The sequence below is a fragment of the Propithecus coquereli genome, unplaced genomic scaffold (genome assembly GCF_000956105.1).
Source record: "Propithecus coquereli isolate 6110/MARCELLA unplaced genomic scaffold, Pcoq_1.0 Scaffold186, whole genome shotgun sequence".
Taxonomy (NCBI): domain Eukaryota; kingdom Metazoa; phylum Chordata; class Mammalia; order Primates; family Indriidae; genus Propithecus; species Propithecus coquereli.
This window is the reverse complement of record NW_012143412.1, coordinates 86,485-105,567: the sequence shown is the minus strand read 5'-3', so window position 1 is coordinate 105,567 and position 19,083 is coordinate 86,485. Positions and strand designations below refer to the sequence as shown.

The following is a 19,083-nucleotide window of genomic DNA, read 5'->3' as shown; positions in this document are numbered from 1 at the left end:
TGTTTTCTCATGCCTCTTGCTCACGGGTGTTGTTACATGTAGTGGTATTGGTAGTAATTCAGTTTGCTCCTACCACCCCTTCCCCATTAGCGTCTTTCTGACTCTGGAGAGCTGGCGGGGTAGGGAGAACCATGTTGCACGCTGCTCGGGGTGTGGCGGGATGGCTGAGCCCGTGCTCTGGAGCAGCTTGCGGTCCCCAGCATGGGAGGTGAACTGTAAACAGATAAGCAGATGCCGGGCAGTGGGGAGTGACGCTGCAGGAGCACAGCTGAGGGGTGTGCAGCAGGCTCTAGCCCACAGTAAGTTCAAGGTGGCAGAGAAAATTCTGTCTTTTCAGGAGCTTCTTAGGTACTTGTTTTCCACTTCAGCTGGACTAATTGTAGTTGGGAAAGTGAAGGCATTTCCTGATTTAAGAAGTTAAACCAACTTTCTGGAAAGGTGGAAGGTGGGCATCCGTGCCCAGCCTCGAGGAAGTTGGGGTGGCAGCCCCCAGGCTGGAGACAGTTTGGCCGCCAAAAGTAGATATGGTGTATGTGTTTGTGAGTGGTGTCTGCTGACACGTTTTTCTCTCCCCTGTCCTCTTGCAGCTGGGTGGTGATGAGAAGGTTCTGGAAAGCTGCTTGAGCCTGGGTGGCCACCGGGCCCCTGTGGTCACCGTGGACTGGAGTACTGCCATGGACTGTGGGACCTGCCTCACCGCCTCCATGGACGGCAAGATCAAGCTCACCACCCTCCTGGCCCATAAACTCTGATGGACCTTCCCTGAGGGACACCCACAGAAGCAGTATTATCCTGGGGCACGGGGGAGACTCGAGGTGGAAAACAGGACACTCCACTGGCAGCCCCTGCCGGCTCAGCTACTCTTCAGGGAGAGACTGTCCGAGGAGCTGAGGCACTGCCCAGCTGCGGTGACTGCATGGGGGTCGCGTGGAGCAGGTGGCTTGTGCTTCCCAGAGACCAGCGTCATGGACTGTGCCAGACACATGCTTCAGAGGAAAGCTCCAGAAGAAGGAGAAACACTGATTGCTGCTGTGTTGGCCCAGGAGAGATTGGCAGTATTTTATATATATTTGCTCATTTTTCTTCTTTTTTAAAAAAGAGAATGCACTTGTGGTCCCTTGGGGTCTTTCTAGGATGTGTATGTCACTTTGCCCTGGCGGTAGTCAGCTGGGGGCTCCCTGCCCTTGGTCTGCGCACCCCAGTCCTTATGCACCTCCGGCCTGAGGCTGCACTTCTGCAGCTGTGCCTGTCGCTTTGCCACAGGGGTAGGATGTGGCGCACGGCTCTTGTCAGTTCTGCTGGGCAACTAAGGTTTTGAGGTTCCTGTTTCTCTGGGCTCGAGTCAAGGTTAGAGAGTGTTCTTTCTCTTCCTTGAAAATTGGCAGCTTTTGTTACAGAAACTTCTCAGGATGAGGACAGGAGCTGAGGCCTCTGCTACTGGCTGCCCTCTGGTCTGGGCGGCTGCTTTTTCCCTCGCAGGCTGAGAATCCATTATCCGATATGCCTGGGACCAGAGGTGTTTCAGATTTTGGATTTTTTTTGATTTTGGAATATTTGTAAACACACATAATGAGATATCTTGGGGAGGGGACCCAAGGTTTAACACGAAATTCATTTATATCTCATATATACCTTATACACATAGCCAGAAGGCAGTTTTATACAGCATTCTAGATAATTTTGCACATGAAACAAAGTTTTGACTGCAACTCATCACGTGAGGTCAGGTGTGGAATTTTCCACTTGTGGTGTCATGTAGGCACTCAGAAAGTTTCAAGTTTTGGGGCATTTTAGATTTCGGGTTTTTGGATTAGGGATGCCCAAGGGCACCTCTTTCATTTGGTGGCTTCTCTCATTCCTCCAGCTGAACATCCAAGGCGTGGAAGGTGTCAGCCGCCTGCGCCCCCTGCTGGTGGATGGGGAAGTGGGTCAGAGTGGGCCCATGGGGTTCAGGCCAGCCCAGCTGTTGCAGACCTGAGCTTGACCAGCTGTGTCCATGCTCCTGCCTGAGGCCTGCCCTCTACTCCCTGGCTGGGGTGGGACCTTGAAGAGGCAGATGTTCCCACAAGGTGAGGAGGAACTGGAGAGCCGCTCTTGGGAGAAGTCACAACAGGATGGTGGGCCTGGGCCTTGGACTCCGACACTTGTCGGGGGCGAGCTTGTCTCTGCGCTGGGGAAGGCTGCAGCCGTGATTCAGTTTAGAGCCTCCCAGCCCAGTGTGGCAGTACAGGCCTGGAACGTGGAATACTCCTAGTTACCTACTTTGGGAAAGGCACAGGGAAATTGATACTAAACCCTTGGCTCCATTCTGCTGGGTTTTGAGGGAAAAGTAGGGAGGAGTTTCTGTGGCTTGATTATGAGAAAACAGAAGAGACTTAGTAGTAAATAGTTACCCATTTTTACTCATTTCCACTTTGGTAATCCTTCCCTCAGATGAAGAAACCAAGACTTCTCCATGTATTATTGTATCATTTTCCCCATCTGCATCAAAACAGCAGCCTTATTTATCTCACCCAGTGATTCTGTAGGACATTTAAGAAGTGGTCATGGGTTCTGAGAATTTGTGTAACTTTTCCTCTCTTCATCTTGAAGTTTTGATCTTATCCATTCCCTCCTCTCGATACAGTCTCCACGGGTTGTCGAAATGGCTTTAAGGATTGCAGAGACACAAAGAACACTTGAAACCCTAGTGTCCTTCCCTGTCCCACATCTTACCCTCTCCAGGATGAGTTCTCATCTGCAAATAAAGCATGTCAGAACTTAAACTTATCTCTCCTTCAAATACCTGCTCAGTATCTACCCAAGAACCCAAGCAAGACTCCTCTGTTACCTTGGGTGAAGGTGGCATAGGAGAAAACCATCAGGCCAGTCCAAGCCTCAGTCCTCTGAGTTGCACCTGGCCAGGTGTTGACCCTCTGCTCTGGCCGAGCCTGCACCGACAGCCTCGCAGTGGACTTCCCCATCTCCTGCCCTCTCCTCAGGCACCTGCCTGCACTTGGCTGCTTCTGCTCCGGGGACGCAGGCCAAAATCCAGCCCCTTAGCGTGGCATTCAAATGCTTCAGGAGTTCAACATAGTGTCTTTTTTAAGGATATATACATCGTGGGAGGACCAAATCTAGACGATTGACATATGCATTACCTCACATGATAAATACAATTTTATCCGTCAGTTTAAAGACCAAAAAAACCCCTCAAATGCTTCAGGTGTTGACTCCAATCCACGCAAACTACATAGCTCTGATTCCTTACCCCTCCTGGGGGAGGGAGGATGGGTTTCTCTCACTTCAAACAAAGCTTTTAAGGCAGACAGGCTTGTTTCCTGCTCTTCAGGCCTCATTTTCCAGCTGGCTATGAAAAGAGGTTTTAAGGAGAGATGCACAGGGGGTGGTATTGTTAAGGAAAAAAATTAATGACACTCATTAAAGCACAGTAAGGAAGACTTTATTCAGGATTGTCTCAATAGGCAGCGCTAACAAGGTCTTGTGGGGGAGAGACATTGGGCTCAACTTCAAATACAGCATGGGCCAGTAGGAATTTATAGCCAAGGAGCAAGGTGGGGGCCCATGGATAGAAAATTGCTCAGAGGCAGCATCAGGGATGAGGGGATTCTTGCTGAGACAGGCCAGGGTGGTCAGGCATCACCTGGTGGAGGAGGATGAGGAAGCTGATAAGGTACCCAGGGTGATCACGTATCATCTAGGATGGGGGAGTGATTCTTACCAACTGGATTTTACAAGGAAGTACACAGATGGGCCTAGCAGAAGATTCAGAAACCTGACCAAAGTTTGGCCAAGCAAAGAATCTTTGTCAGTTCTAACAGCAAGTATTTTCTCTTCCTTTATTCACAAAGCAAAATGATGCTTCTCAGCCCCAGCTGCTGTTGGACTTGGGCTTTCTCTGGCTCATAGCTTGTGAGAGGGAGGACCCTAGAGGTCAGTGACTGGAACACCTTCATGGTGGCAGAGGAGAGGTGCGTCCTGCCCCAGGGGGCTGCCCTCCTGAAGAGGCTGGAGGCCACCTCCTCCAACCTGCTGTGATCGCTGATGTATCTATCTCCTTAAGCCTTGATTTCTTTAAACTTTCCCCTCCAGCCTACTGCCCAAGGGTGGAGGATTAGCATTCAGCAGCATGGTGAAAGTGCTCTGGAGCATCGGTCCCCAACCTTTTTGGCACCAGGGGCCGTTTTTATGGAAGGCAATTTTTCCACGGAGGCGGGGTGAGGGGGAGGGTTTCGGGATGATTGAAGCGCATTACATTTATTGTGCACTTTGTTTCTATTATTATTTCCCTGTAATGTGTAATGAAATAATCGTACAGCTCATCATAGGTTGGGGACTCCTGCTTTGGAGAAGCCAGAGGCACCACGCTAGTGGAAGGAAGAGCTCCGGCTCCGGTCTCCAAGCTCTGTGCACCTCTAGTCTGTGGAGAGTAATCATTCTGTTATTAGCTGATTTCTCGTAAAGCACATTTCAAACAGCCCTCTTGATTTCTCATTTTAGGGGCAGACAGTGTCAGATCATCCTTTTTACTTCAGAATGCCCTAGGTGAAGGCTTCAGCTTGCGCTGTCGTTTTTAGTCATGTTTCCAACTTGGGGGCTTCTTTCCGGCCTTTTTTAGGCTGCTTTTAAGCCGTGTGATTTTTAACTAAAACTCAATGCAAATTCCAAGTGACAACTGCAGAGCTCGGCACCCAGGGCACCTGGGCAGCTTGGTGGAGCCGCCCTGGACCCCAGGGAACCTCTCGGGCCGCCAATCTGAATATTAAATATTAGTGACGCCTACTTTAAGATAACAAATGTAAGCAGAGGCTTTAATTTCTCTTCCTGCACCCAGGGGGCTCGTCTTGCGTCTCTGTCCCCGGGATGCGTCGTCCAGCAGGGAGCTTGAACCTGGTTTCTGTGGGAATCCCCAGCGGGATTCCCAAAAATACAGATCCCCCTTCCCTTCCCCTAATTTCTGATTGAGGGGCCCAGGAACTGACAGTTCCGCTTTCTTTGAGCCAGGCCACGCCGCTCCTCTTGCTCCAGCAGCCGGCGAGCACCCCAGGTGCCCGCCGGGGGCGCGGGCGTGGGGCGCGGCCTGCAGGGGGCGCTCCCGGGCTTCCGCGTCAGCCAGCACCCGGGAGCCCGGGCGGGGGAGAAGCCGGGGGCGCAGGGCCGGAAGGGGCGGGACCGGAAGGGGCTGGGCAGTGCTGAGTGTTCTGTGAGTCTCAGCGGCAGGTGGAGGAGTACGCGGCGGTGGGGCTGGGACGGGACCACGGGGCTCTGAGGTCTGGGTGGGTTACGGGTCGCACAGCCGCGCCTGATCCGCTTCGCAGCTCCGCCTCGAAAGCCAAGAATGGGGTGCAGGGGCCCGGGAGAAGCAGGGCAGCCAGTGCGCCGGGCCGGAGGAGCGCGCCGCCGGCAGTGGGCCTGGCCTGGGGTGGAGACCCGTTCTGCACCGAGCGCCGGGGCCTAGGGCCGGGTCGGAAGGTGTCGGTACAGCCAGTTCCCGGGCCTGGGCAGCGCGGCCCGGCTGTGGCAGCGTGGCCTCGCGTGGATGCTTCCGCTGCGTGTTCCCTTCTGCAGGCGCCGGCCCCTCGGCTCCTCCAGCAGGGCAGCACTGCGGGGTCGGTGCGAGCGCAGTGAACTGTTCCCGAAAGCGAGCAGAGGGCTGTGAACTAGGGATGCTGGCAAATCGCGTTCGTGCGGAGCCTCCGGTTCATCCAAGTAGTGAGGAGCTTGGGATGAGATTTTCTAAGGTCCCACAGGGCTCGACATCCCGTGAGCACTGAGCTCCAGAGAACGTGCTTCTGGAAGATGCTCTTGCAGCCATGAAGCAGGGCGGGCAGGCACAGGGTTTGGAGTCTGTAGGACCTGGCTGTTAATCCTGGATGATTGATTTCGAACTTTTGTGCCCATGTTCTAGTTAACTAAGTCTTAGTTCCTTGTTTGTAAAATGCACTAAATATCCACCTCAGGGTCAGACAAATTTCTGCCTGTATAGACCGCAGCACTGTGCGCTCAGTAGGCTCGTTAAATGGCTGGAATGACTATTATCACCGTCTGAATTCTGACAGAAATGAAGGTACATTGGCAAGGGTCTATACTCTAGCCGGACAGGTGAGGACGATGGCCTGCTAATTTTTTTCTTAAGCTGTAAACAGCCATCCTGGGTGAGCAATAAATTATCAAATTATGACTTGGAGAGGACTGTCTTGTTTTTTGCTGACTACCTTTTTCTGGGCAAACCTTTGCTTCAGTAAGATCTTAGGAGCTTCTGGGTTGATTCCTAAGTGGAAGGCAGAGACCTAGACCCATTGTCACAGCCCCTTCTCTCTGGGTGGGGACTGGGCTTCAGGACTGAAGGGCTCAGGCAGAACAACAGGGAAGAGAGAAGCCAAGTTAGAGCAGAGGCTGGGGGGCAGATGGCGAAGGAGGGTGTGGATTCTGCAAATCAGGGGAGCCCAGTACAATTATGCTCCCTATCCCCTATTGCTGGTTAAAATTTCACCAATCGGAAGTATCTTTAGGTTAAAGGAGAGGTATTGGCCGGTAAAACCTTATTGTGAATCAAAATGGCCTCAGGCCAGGAGTTGGAGACCAGCCTGCATCACATAGCAAGACCTGTCTCTACCAAAAATTAAAAAATTAGTGCAGTGTGGTGGGACGAGCCTGTAGTCCCAGGCTGAGGTGGGAGGATTGCTTGAGCCCAGGAGCCAGGAGTTCGAGGCTGTAGTGAGCTATGATTGCACCACTGTGCTCCAGCCTGGGCAACAGAGGGAGACCTTGTCTAAAAAACAAAAACAAAAACCAACCCGAATGGCCTCAGGGTTTCTTGTAACTGAGCCACTATAGAGAAAGTGAGTATCTGGAGTTCAGGCAGATGAGGGAGCAGTCACTGAGAAGTGTTTTAGGGGTTGGGTAGGCTGGGCATCCTGAGGACAGTGGCATTTGGGGTGGTGAGGGAAGGGACTTTAAAGGGCTCCGCCTCCTTTGCCTGGGGAGGGTGCTCATCCCTCTCCCTTGCTGACCCCATCACCGAGGAGAGGAGGCTGATGGGAGGCATTTCTGCTTGTCTCTGGCTGCCTGTGTGGGGCACCCGACGTGGGTGCAGGTCCCAGGGCTCTTGTCTCCCAAGCCCGTTGTGCTGCCGTCTACCCACACCTGCCTGCCAGCGGCCATCGGAGTCTCCAGCCCTGCTCACCCCCTGGGGCACCTCTGGGCTGCCCTGCCTAGTAACTGGCTGATGACTGGAAGTATTCTAGCTTATTAGAATTCGCTGGACTTTGTAGGATTTAAAGATTGACTCCCATCGTGGACAAGTAGACCTGTAATTCCTGGTGTGACAAGAGAGTGGGATTTGCTTTTCTGAATTAGAAAAGCAGGTCATTAAGCTTGGGTCCTGATTCCTCTTTGTGAAAGGGTACAGAGATGGAAACCTTAAAATCTGAGAATAAAAAGAGGATCCTTCCCTCATGGATGACAGCCCCGGTAACTGAGAAGAGAGTGGCGCCAGTCAAGACCCCCAAGAGGAGGAGAACGGCAGTGGTGCCGGTGGCAGCAGCAAGGTGGGACAACCTTTGGTCAGAGGGCACCCAGGGAAAAACCAGCGTCGGGGGATGGGGGCTGCAATCACTGGGCCGGGTCTTCAGTGTGGGCAGAACAGCGAGGTGGGTGGGCAGTTCAGTCCGACAGTCTCTCCTCGAGCTCTTAGGAGGTGCAGAGGGTGCAGGCAGGAGGCAGAGTGAGCTGTCCCCTCCCAGACAGGCACTCGCTTCTGCCTCTGCGTTGGTGCATGCTCTGCCTTCAGGGCTCGGTTGTCAGCACGCAGACAGTGCGTTCCACACGTTAGCCAAGCTCTCAGAGGCCACTTGTCCAAAATACCAGTCTCTTCATTTGCATCAAAATTGTATTATGACATCAAGTGGGCAAATCAGTGGACCAGAGAGTTGGATCTCCTGCTCCTCCTGTGGACAGACCTTTAGGGACACAGAAGAGCAGCAGGTCGCGGGGCCAGTGGGAAGGCAGCAGCTGGGGCATGTGTGGGTTGAGGGGTGGCAGTTGTGGAGGTGGGTCTTCAGGCCACTGGCGTCCAGTGGGAGGAACATCCCTGCTACCCTCCTGGCAGGGCACTGGGCACTCAGGGCTCCCTTTCTGGCCCCTTCTTTTCTATGGTTTCTTCACTGACCAGCCGTCCCTCTGGGACTGCTGCAGTCTTCGCCTAAATGTGTTCGTGCATCTGGGCGCGTTGCAGTCCAATCTCAGCCTCACGGCCCCTGCCAGCTCGCTCTCAGGAGCTGGCCGTCATTCCCTATTTCCCTCCTTGTGGGGGCGTTGGCAGAGGGTGGGAAGCCCCCCGGTGTTGCCTCCGTGTACCCCTGTGCCAGTCACCGGCCTGCAAGGATGAGGAGGTCGTGTCTGTGCCCAAGGAAGCTCCTCAGCTCGGAGGCGCTGGTGCCCTCATGTTGGTGGGAAGGCTGGGGGACCAGACCCTCTTGCCGTCTTGTTCTCGTTTTCCTCCTCATGAGACCTGAGACCCTCTGGCCCCATCTGTGGCTTTGTGTCTTTGTTTCAGACCTCCCGCGGCGAGGACCGTGTACTGCATGAATGAAGCGGAGCTGGTCGACGTTGCTCTGGGGATCCTGATTGAGGTACAGTCAACTGTGTCTCTTCTTCCTGTCAGGACTGGAAGCTCTTCATGGGCAGAACCTGGACTAGGCCTTGGTCCAGGCGATACAAGAGACGCGGCTTCCGCAGGAACCCTCCCGTGTCAGCCTCTCCCCACACCTGGCCCTGCCCAGCTCTTCTCCCAGCCTCTGCCCCAGTGGGGGAGCCCTGGGGGCTGAGCTGTGGGGCTGGACCCCCGGGGAGGCTGTGGGGACGGGAGGAGAGCGCGCCCTCTGGGGCGCCTCTGCCAGTGTGCCTGCGGAGGGATGCAGGTGCTTACCTGTCTGTGTTTGCAGAAGGGGTCTCGGTTGGGCGAGGTGGCCGCTCAGCCATCGCACCCCTCCTGAGCACAAGGCCGCTGCAGTTTCCCGGCTTCCTGGAGCAGTAATAACTGCACCGCCTTAATGGCGTACAGCACTTTATAGTTTATAGGGGCTTCGATATTGTGTATGATCTCATTTAATCCTCATGATAACCCTGGGGTATAGTTATTTCAGATACTATTGGCTCTGGGACTTTTCCTTAGTTCCATAGCTAATAGGTGACGAGTGTGGGCCCACACCCAGGTTTTGTGTCCTGGGCTCCTTCCATTCTGTCACCTTGCCTTTCCAGACACGTTTTTTTCTATTTGTTTCTTTTTCCTTTCTGCTCAGCTGTTCCTCATGCCCCTGCCTGCTTCTCTCCCAAGGTGGTCCTGATTTCTTCAAGGGCTGTGACGAGGTGGTTGGGGGTGGGGGTGTAGGGTGGGGGTGTAGGGTGAAGAGAGGGTGCTCACGATTTGGGAGCAGGGCCTGGCCTGGTCACGCGCTGCTTCACAGTTGCTTCTGGGTACGTCTTACGTCACTGACAGACAAACCAGTACGTGAGGGAAATAAAACACGTGCAGTATAAAGCCTGCCATCTCTTCTCCTTCACAGAGCCGCAAACAGGAAAAGCTGTCTCCAGTGGGTGCTGATAAGCCGGAGCTCTCCCCCACCTCCTCTGTGTCCCCTCACACGAGTTCTGGGAGCGGCAGTGAGGAAGAGGACAGTGGGAAAGACACCCGTGGCCCAGGCCTCAGCTCTTCCCCAGGGCCAGGGGGTTCCGACTCTGCCTGCAGCAGGAACCCCAAGGAGGACGAGGATGTGTTAAAATATGTCAGGGAGATATTTTTCAGCTAAAGGATAAGCTGTTAACTGGACTTTCTGCTGAGAGCAGCTGGAGGACAGCTGGACTTCTGCAGGGGCTGCCGGGGACTGTCCCCAGGGTGTAGATGGAGCTGTCTGTGCTCCCAGCTTTGCGTCTCCCTGGACGTGGCAGCTTCACCTTGGGCCAGGAGCCCCAGGATGCCCCAGGCCTTGGGGCTGTCGTTTTGAGTGTGTGGAAGGGAGGACTCAAATTGGGTTCTCATTGTAATCCCTCTCTGCACTGTGCCCTCTCCCGCTCAGAGCGCCTGGATTTTATTAAACAATCATCTGTTTTATTCAGTTACCAGGTTCCAGGGAACATGAGGTCATACGGTGGTCCAGCTTTTTGAAACCAAAGAGACAATACTTTTCAAAGAATAGTATGGCTGCTGTTATACTGGAATTCCTATAGTTTAGTCAGCACGATCTCTCCTGAGGAGGAAGCCTATTTTAAAAATAGTCCCCATCACAAGGTGATCGATCAATGAGCTCTCAGCCCTCTAACTAGCCTGGAAGGCAGACCAGCTGCCCACAGTTCTCTGCCCTGTCTGGGAGCTTGAAGGTCACAGGGCACAGACCAGGAAGCCAGACAGGCCTCCCGGGCCTGCCTTCCACCCGGTGGCCTGCACTTTGGCCCCTGGGCAGCTGTAAAGCAACAGTGGGACAGGAGTGAGGACGAGGCACCGAGGACAAGAGATTACACCAGAGCCCATGTTTCTGCCTCTGTATTTGGTGTGGCTTTTGGCAGGCATAGAGTGAGTAAATCATTTGCCATACAGGTTTTCCAATATACAGGTGCTGAAAAATGCACAAAATTCCCCAATGCGTAAGTCACGCTTACATCCTCCCAGTTCCAGTTGAGAAGTGAAGGGGTGCGGCATTGTGTGTGTGCCGCCCTCTGGTCCTGGTCACCTTCCCTTGTCCAGGATTTGGCGTCCTCCTGGGTCTCATCACAGGACCGATTCCCAGTGACTGCTCTGCTCTTTCAGGTCCAGGGGCCTTTTCAGGGGAGCCTTCAGAGCCACCAAGGCTTCTCTTTATGCCCGTGTTCTGTCTTCGTGGAGTCCTTCCGATCAGTCCTGGGCCTTTGGCAGTGGAATCTTGGAAAGGGGCTCACCTCTGCCCACTCACCACAGATGGGGCAGCAGAAACTTGCTAACCTGGGCCCGAGGGACACCACGGTGCTCTTTCTTTTAATATCCCCACTTGTTGCCATAAAACTTCTGGGCTCCAGTTTGGCATTTGGCAAATCAGCCTGGAAGTCTGGCCTGGGATGGAAATCCTTACCTCTCCCCGCTCCTGAGGCTAGAGTAAGAGTTGCTCAGATCAGTTAATTAAAGCAGGAATTCGTGTGACAACGAGCTGCGTGGTTTTACGGTATTCTTGGAAGTCCTGAAGGACAGCCAGCCCTACACTAAGAAGCTGCAGGTGCCCCAGCCTCCTTTGCTGCCTCTTGGCCTCCTTGATGCTGGGGGCCCCACCTGCTCTGCAGTGGGATCCATCTCCTGGAGCTTGAGATCAGCATTAGCTATGAAACGAGACGGCTGAGCAGACACGCCACCTTCTCCGAGTGTGGTTGGGACTGAACCATTGCAATCTCATAAGCCTGTAGACAGGACTAGCAGCTCTCAAGCTGGCTCTTGTCTTTCTTGGCCCTGGGAGGGAACACAGCTGTGGCCATAAGCAAGAGCATAAGTAAGGCCTGGGCACTGCCCAGAGCTAGAAACCCAGGCCCCAGGAGGGAGAGCCTGACCCACTTCCACACGTAGGAGAGGAAGAGGCCCAGGCCACTGGCCAGCAGCACGGAGGCCACTGCCAGGAAGCCCACTGCCAGCTGCCACTCTCCCTCATCACCGTTGCACCAGGCCAGGAGGAGAGGCAGGGGGACAAAGAAGGTGAGGACCAGGGCCCCGTACACACCAAGCCTGGCCAGGGCCAGGCCAACCCGAGGCACCCCCAGGGCCTCCAGCTCAGGGAACTGGAGACACTGTAGGGAGCTGGTGTCCTCGTTCCACAGGCAGAAGTTGTAGAAGCCGATTCTCAGGTTGGGCAGGTCAGTGAGGTTGCCAGCCTTCCAGAGCAGCGTGTAGAAGAGCAGGGAGAGGACCACGACTGTGAGGATCAGGATGCTCAGGAACGGCAGGTGGTTGACCCACTGTGGCCTTGAGACGGCCATCTCTCCTTCCCTTCGCAGTGGGACCTGCATGGAAGTCACTCCCGTGAGTGTTCACCTCTCCCTTTGGCATTCCATAAAAACCCCTGGTAAACTTCCCTCCTGCCCTGCCTGCCACCAAGGACAAGAAATCTGAGGTAACCTACAGCCAGGACCCACTTGCTAAGTCATCAGCTACCTCTCTGGTTTGAGGTCAGGAGGAAAATCGCTCCCGGGCAGCTTTGATGACCTGAACTACCTAAACTGAAGTGCCCTTTGGTCAAAGGTTTTGCTGCAGCCCAAGTAAAACAAAACAAGCCGCTGAGAACATTTGTGAGGGAGTTTCTCAGATCCTTACCCAGGGTGGATTCTGACTGAGGTGAAGGATAAGGCTCACTCTTGTTGGGGACCTGAAGGTGGAGGTAGGTGCTGGGTTTCACCACGGTTGCCATGACAACCACCAGGGTTGCTATAAAAACTACCCATTGCTGGGCCATAAATCAATCAGAGCACAACTGTGCTTGGAGCTGGGCACTCGTGTGTTTTCCGAGCTGTGCAGCTCACTCTCACGTGAGCCTGGGTGGAGGCCCGCTGCCACACCCACTCTGGAATTTTATCTGCTGTGCTTTGGGAACTTGTTACTGGGTCAAGGCAAGATGTCACCTGGCAACAAAATCACATTATTACTTTTAAAAGTCTACAATTTTTCTTGACAACAACAGTGGTATATGTTAATTATAGAAAACTTAGAAAATATCTTTTTAAGATATTAAGAAAATTATCTTTTTAAAAGATAAAAAATAACCTTTTATCTCACCCCACACATAGAACCACTATTATTTAATAGTATCTTACCATTTTTTTTTCCTGTGCTGATGTGTTTTTACATAATCATACTGTTGAACATAATGCCTTTTCCCACTCGATATTGTGGACATTTTTCAAAGCTGTTAAATACTCTTCAAAAATGACTGCACAATAGTTCCTGTCATAGAATTATCCATTACACTATTATTAATCATTTCCATTTTTCACCATTATAAGTGATAGTTAATGAAGATGCTTATATGAGCCTTGTTTGGAATCTGATATTTCCTTAGGCAAGATACCTAAAAGTGCAATCTTTGGGTCGAGGGTAGAAATATCTTTTTAGTGCTCTAACTGCATATTGCCAAACTGACTTACAGAAAACTTGCTGGTTATAGTCCCTCTAGTTGTATATAAAAGTGCCCATTTCGTTACACCCTGAATCTTTTAAAAAATCTTTTCACTGCTTTTTTAATCAGAAGGGCTTTGTGAAGTTGGCCTCTAAAACAGCAGTCTGCTGTATGTAAGTCTATTTTGTGATGCGGAATAAAACAGCTATTTACATCCAGAAATCACTAGCAACACAGTGCTGCAGGCTTTGTGAGGCACAAGGCACTGGGGCCACGATCCAAAATGGCCTGGAAGCCCAGCAGTGCCATGTGGTGTCCCCCAGTGAAGGGAGTGGTGGGCCTGGGGAGGGACCTGGAGACGACACAGTCCTGATCAGCTTCTGAGGGGACTCCTCAGGGGCACAGCCTCCTCTTTCCCAAAGCTGATTGGAGGGTCTGGCTGATCCCATACACTGCATTTGTTCTACAAGAACATTTAGGGAGCAAATGAAACAAAAGAACATGGGACAGGCTGAGAGAGGGCTGCTCCACCGTGTGTGCCAACAATGAGAATGAAAATTTACCAGCGAGTCCTTTGGCAGAGCTCTGGGCATGCTGGCTGGCTGCAAGCAGGATCCTGTTGGGACAGCGAGGGCCTAGTCTACGCTGCCACTGCCTCACCTCGGATGCTGCTGGCCTGGGTCCGGGCAACACTGGGCAGTCTGCCCGGTTCCGCCGTGGCTTCTGCTCCAGAGGAGCCCAGAGGAGCCCAGAGGAGACACATAGAGGGGGAGGAACAAGGGCAGTCCCAGCAAGGCCCTGGCTGCTGCCTCTCTGTGGTGTTAGGGACAGAAGCAGGTTGGCAGCACTAACCACAGGAAAAGAGGATGGGGGGCGAATGTGAGGAGGCCAATGAGCATTTAGAACCAAACCTGCAACAGCAGGAACTTGAGGTTAGGGACTTTTCCTGGCCAGGAGCCTGCACAGAACTAGGAGCTCGTGACTTTCCCTCATTAACATACATTAGCATGGTAAAAATCACACCCGCCCGCGCCATGACAGTTTACAAATGTCATGGCAACTCCTAGAAGTTACCCTATAAAGATAAAATTGGGAAGTGCCCTTAGCTCCGAGAACTCTCCACCCTTTACTCAGAAAAATAATGAATATTCTGCCCACCCTTTAACATATCATAAGGTGTAGACATAAAAGTAGAAGTGTGGTAAGGCTCCAGGGTCTTCTCCACTTGTGCAGAAAGATCCATTTCCCCTCTGGAAGCTACCTCTCTTTGTATGCTTGAAGCCTGCAATGAAAGCCGCTTGTGTGGAAGTGCTGAGTGTCTGTGATCACTCCATCGCACTGTCCCTGCTTGCGATTTTTCCAGGCAAGGAGCCAAAGAACGGGGACTACACCTCTCAAAAATCAACCCTGACGTGTGCCACTACCACTCACTCCCCCTCAAAGGCTCTGGAAGCCTGAGAGGCCGAAGACCCTGGTTTGAAGGTAGTTGGGAGATTCTTGGAGCAATCATGCTTGCTACAGAAGGATTTATTAGGAATTAAAAAGGTAGCTTGAGCTCATATGGTATTAGGCTGGTATGATAAGGAGTTTTAACCAGTCTCCCGTGGTATGGGAAAGATTCACAACAGGAACACATTTTGTCTGGTTTTACATATTTAACAAATGTGTTTGTAACAGCCTGTTTCTGTGTTAATTTTTTTTTTTTAATAGGTATTTTAAGGTGGAATGGATTTCCAGGATGGGAATGCTGATTTATACTGTTGTGCTGTAGGAAATAAGGTTTGACATGCCTTCATTGCCCAGGAACCAACTGGGATAGGAGTCGGGGGTGACTTTGTTTCAATGCTCCCTCTTGTTTTTCCTATTTAAATCCTGTTACATCTGCAATCCAAACAATCATTATTACTAAACATTTTTGCCTTGAAAACGGAGCTCAATTTAAAGAAATGAACGTGACTGCTCAGAGGGAGAGATTGCATCAGCCACCTCGCCGCAGCTCCTGCCAGGCGCCGGGGGCCTTTGTTTTGACTTCCTCGTTTTCTCAACTGACCTTTTGGGGTTTTAAATGGAGAGTGGAACAAAATAAAACTGGAGCCAAGAAGCCCAGGACCAGGCACGTGGAGAAGGTGGCAGTCCCTGGTTCCCTGTTTCTTCTCATCTCTTTCTGTAGAGTCCCAGCTCCTGCACCTAGTGCTTGAGGCTCTCCGCCATCCGCTGCGACTCGAACTTGCAGTTCTCTCGCGAGGCCCAGCCTCCACCCTTGGGCTGCACAGTCCAGCACCTGCTCCGGCTGTGCCCATTCCCAGCTGCCCACCCTCAGCCGCTCCTCAGCCCCTAAAGTCCTGCCCTATTTTCTGCTTCCCTAGATCCTACTAGTGCTGCGTGGGCATTCCTGGCTCCTTCAGCCTGCACTGGTTTAGCCATAATTAGAATGTACGCTCCACCAGAATGTGATCTCTCTGAGGAACAATCTTTATCTCTTTTGCTATTCTGATACACAGTAGGAGCTCTTTTTTTTTTTTCGAATGCGTGAATGAAGATGTCATGTAGTCTCCCTGCATTCTTTTGTGTACACATCTTAGTTGCACATCTTAACAGGGCAGCAGAGCTACTTGAGTCTGGGGCCGTGTTATATGCCTCACACATGCTCAGCACAGTGCTGGAATGGTCCGTTTATGTTGGAAATATGGACAGACTGTTCTTTAAGAACTCATGTGCAGAGAGGTTGGAGGCTAGTCCTTGCTGCTTTCCTAAATGGTTTGCAGTGACAACATGTGGCTCTTTGGTTGGAAGCCCCGTGATACTCTTCTCCTCTGCTGCTCCAAGGGCAGGCCTATTTTTTTTGGTTTTTAGCAATCTTGGTAATCATGCTTTCACCACAATGAGCTTTTTAATTCCCTTTAAATGATAAGCGACTGCTTCCTTCAGAGGGCAAAAGGGGAGACTGCTGAGTCACTGTGGCCATTTTTAGATGAACTTTTTCCTGTTTATAATAAAGTAATACATGCTGATTGCAGAAAACTAGAAAACATGTGAAAATGTAGAGAAAAGACTAAAAATTATCTATAACTTCGAGTCATAAAAATAACCACTCTTAGCAGCACATTTCTTTCTGTAACGTTTTATATAGTTGAGATCACATAAATATATGTTTGTATCCCATTTTGTGAACATCATTATCTCATGAACGAGAAACGTTTCCTAAACACTATCTTTGAGGGCGGCATATAGAGGTATCATAGTTGATAGTTTTTATATATTATGCGTTATATCATTATTCTGTAATATTATAAATAATGCTATGGCGAATATGTTTATGAGGATGCTTATCTCATCCTCCTTAATAGTACATATTCTTGAATCTTTTAATCTTTGATAATGACAAATGATGAATCAGTTATTTTTTCCTTCATAATTAGTAAAGTTTAACATTTTCAAGTGTTTGTTGCCCATGTATATCTTTTCTTTTGTGAAGTGCTATCAGTTCTTCTGCTTTTTTAAAAAAATCATTTTCAGTTTTAGTTTTTGATTGTTGGTCTGTATGAGCCCTTTATAAATGAAGACTGTTAACCTTTGGCCATCATAATTGTCACAGTAAAGCATAAACCTTTTGCTGCTCTAGATGCCCTGGACCAAAACACAGATTTAGACTCCAGGTCTCTGTGTGGGTGTGACTGTTGTCACTCGAGAACCACAGTGTGAGCAGGGCCTTAGGAGGGAGATAATTTCTGCTCAGAGGGGAAGCAAATTCCCAATTAGGGAAATAGATGGAAAATGTTCTTAGGAGATTAATTTGTGGCAGGTTTTTGTTTGTTTAAGCATCTCTAAAATTTTTATACCTGTAAAGGAGAATGGGATGGTGGGCTGAAAGAGACACGGCATTATATCATTTAGTTCTGAATTATGTTCTTGTCAGGTTCATAGTAAAAGAGTGAAATTTTCATGAGGGTGTGACTGAGGGACAATTAAATTCTGGCAGATTGTTACATTAAAATCCCTCCGCCTGTCTGTGGTGCTGGGTAACAGGAGTATTGTACACCCAACAGGCAGAGAAACAGAATGAACGGGAGAATTTCCTAGCGTACATTAGCATTCCAGCCGTGGCTCTGAATACAAATTGCCCCTGGCTAAGAAGGAGCCACTTCTTACCTATAAGGAATACTTGAGTAGGGTTGAAGGAGCAGGGAGACCATTTCTTGCTTTTGACTTGCTTATTGTCATATCTTTTTGGCCTAGTAATCCCACTTTTATAAATCTATCCTAAAGCAGCAATCAGAAATGCAATCAATGATTTATACATAGGAATGCTCATTACACTATAATTTTTGACAAAAAAATAGGAAGCAACTTGGATGTTCAATATTAGAAGTAAATTATGACATATCAAGATGATGAAACACCACGCAGCTTTTAGAAAAAGCAGGTATAAAATCACCCTACAGAGTGTGACTGCATCTACATAAAGATGCATAGAAGAAAGAGACTAAGGACAAATTTTAAAATGTTAATGTTAGCTGCAGTATCTCTGGATGCTGGTGTTATAGGCAATTGTTCTCTTTTGCATTAGAAATATTTCCAGAATTATGTACTATATTTATGAAAAAGTAAAATTTATAAAGCAATCATAAACAACCTTAGTAATTAGATAAAGCAGGGTCCAATCTGGAAAGAAATTTGAGAAAGGGGAATATGTGCAAAATTCAAAAAAGAATGTCACATGAACTGAACCTCAGATAAAAGATTGCGGGAGGGAAGGGTTTATGGAAAAACAATATGGAAAAATGTACCTTCATTGTCCTAAAGGAAGAAGGAAAGAAGGAAATACGCATTTTTTACCTTTTGCAAAGAAGATTTTACAGGTGAAGAGTTATAATGGAAGTTATTAGTGAAACTAAGCTCACATTTTAAAAAAATCCCTTAAGATATGCACCAGGAGAACTAAAATTCCACCACGAACTTCCATTGGGGCATGAAAACAATCTAGTACAATAACATAGAGTCTAACAATCTCTTAGATCCTATTATATTCTTTGAGGCAAGAACACAGGTCTTTCTGACAATCTTAATTTTGTGTGTATTTTAAGGTTTCACAGTGTCGTATCTACCTTTGAATAATAGTTTAGCTATTGTTGGGCAGTGGCCCACTTTTGCTTGACTCCCTATTTTGATGAACAGTGTGTTTCGCAAGCCAAGCCATTCATTTGTACAGACTGTGTGCAAGACCCTGTGTATTTCTAACCAGTTATACTGGCATTCCCTTCATTATTTTTGAGGCAGAGATATACAGGCCAATGCTGAAGAGAGCAGAGGGAAGGAAAGCTGGAAGTAAAGGGAGTAGATTTGGCAGTGTCAGGCATAATCTATGGACTCCCAACTATAGAAGGTGAAGATTTAGCTTTCTTTTTCCCAACTCTGTGTTCTACATTGTGCTTCCTATCTCCCTCTGTCCAAATTGCTTATATTGTAATTTCATTTAAATCAATATTCAGTGTTTACAGTATTGTGACTATGTATGGGGGTAGAGCATACAGAGGAGAGGGAGGGAGGGAAGGTCACAAACGCTGAACAACTAATTATTTCCCCTGTACAGATTGCTAGAATGTGAAATATCTGAGAAGAAAACAAAATTGTCTTACAAGGTGGAGGGAACCTGGGCAGGCTGCAGTGTTTGTAGAGTAGGTACTTACAAAAAGAAGTCGCAGAGCCCACAGGAACACTCGTGAAGTGGAGGAGCAGGAAATCGGGGCCGTCTGGTTGAATCTTCCTTGTCGCTGGCGTTCTGATGTCAGGCTCCAGAAGGGAGGACAGTGGACAGGGAAATGGCAGATAGATGCCGTCCTGAGCTTTTGCCCCGCTTGCACTCACAGTTGTGTCTAAGTAAACAGCTCTCTGAACTTTGGTACATTTGTGCTAACTGATGTCACTATCAGCTGATTTCACTTTCGTTTCTTAACTTGCT

At 49.9% G+C, this 19,083-nt stretch overlaps 3 protein-coding genes across 3 annotated transcripts in view; 2 read left to right on the top strand and 1 right to left on the bottom strand.

Moving 5' to 3' along the window:
• The window catches only part of WDR91 (WD repeat domain 91), a 24,437-nt gene extending 23,119 nt beyond the window's left edge, over positions 1-1,318 (top strand). Inside the window, exon 14 of the mRNA XM_012642748.1 lies at positions 588-1,318. Coding sequence (XP_012498202.1) covers positions 588-752 — 165 coding nt within the window. The 3' untranslated portion in view covers positions 753-1,318. The remainder of the gene's footprint in view (positions 1-587) is intronic.
• Positions 1,319-5,253: 3,935 nt separating this feature from the next.
• LOC105809014 (chromosome unknown open reading frame, human C7orf49) lies at positions 5,254-10,003 on the top strand. Its single transcript, XM_012642770.1, has 4 exons — positions 5,254-5,270; positions 7,405-7,550; positions 8,558-8,633; positions 9,567-10,003. The coding sequence occupies exons 2-4, from the start codon at positions 7,414-7,416 to the stop codon at positions 9,807-9,809; spliced, it is 456 nt and encodes a 151-aa protein (XP_012498224.1). The 5' UTR covers positions 5,254-5,270; positions 7,405-7,413; the 3' UTR covers positions 9,810-10,003.
• A 515-nt stretch (positions 10,004-10,518) lies between these two features.
• On the bottom strand, positions 10,519-19,073 carry TMEM140 (transmembrane protein 140). The gene is made up of 2 exons (XM_012642786.1): positions 18,812-19,073; positions 10,519-12,015 (listed from the first exon to the last, which is right to left on the bottom strand). The coding sequence occupies exon 2, from the start codon at positions 11,989-11,991 to the stop codon at positions 11,434-11,436; it is 558 nt and encodes a 185-aa protein (XP_012498240.1). The 5' UTR covers positions 11,992-12,015; positions 18,812-19,073; the 3' UTR covers positions 10,519-11,433.
• Positions 19,074-19,083: the final 10 nt, after the last annotated feature.

What these genes read in the sequence shown, in the direction of transcription:
- TMEM140 (XM_012642786.1), bottom strand. Translation starts at nt 11,991, where the DNA reads ATGGCCGTCTCAAGGCCACAGTGGGTCAACCACCTGCCGTTCCTGAGC.
- LOC105809014 (XM_012642770.1), top strand. Translation starts at nt 7,414, where the DNA reads ATGGAAACCTTAAAATCTGAGAATAAAAAGAGGATCCTTCCCTCATGG. An exon ending in GTGCCGGTGGCAGCAGCAAG is followed by an intron (nt 7,551 to 8,557) that starts GTGGGACAACCT and finishes TCTTTGTTTCAG; the next exon opens with ACCTCCCGCGGCGAGGACCG. An exon ending in CTCTGGGGATCCTGATTGAG is followed by an intron (nt 8,634 to 9,566) that starts GTACAGTCAACT and finishes TCTCCTTCACAG; the next exon opens with AGCCGCAAACAGGAAAAGCT.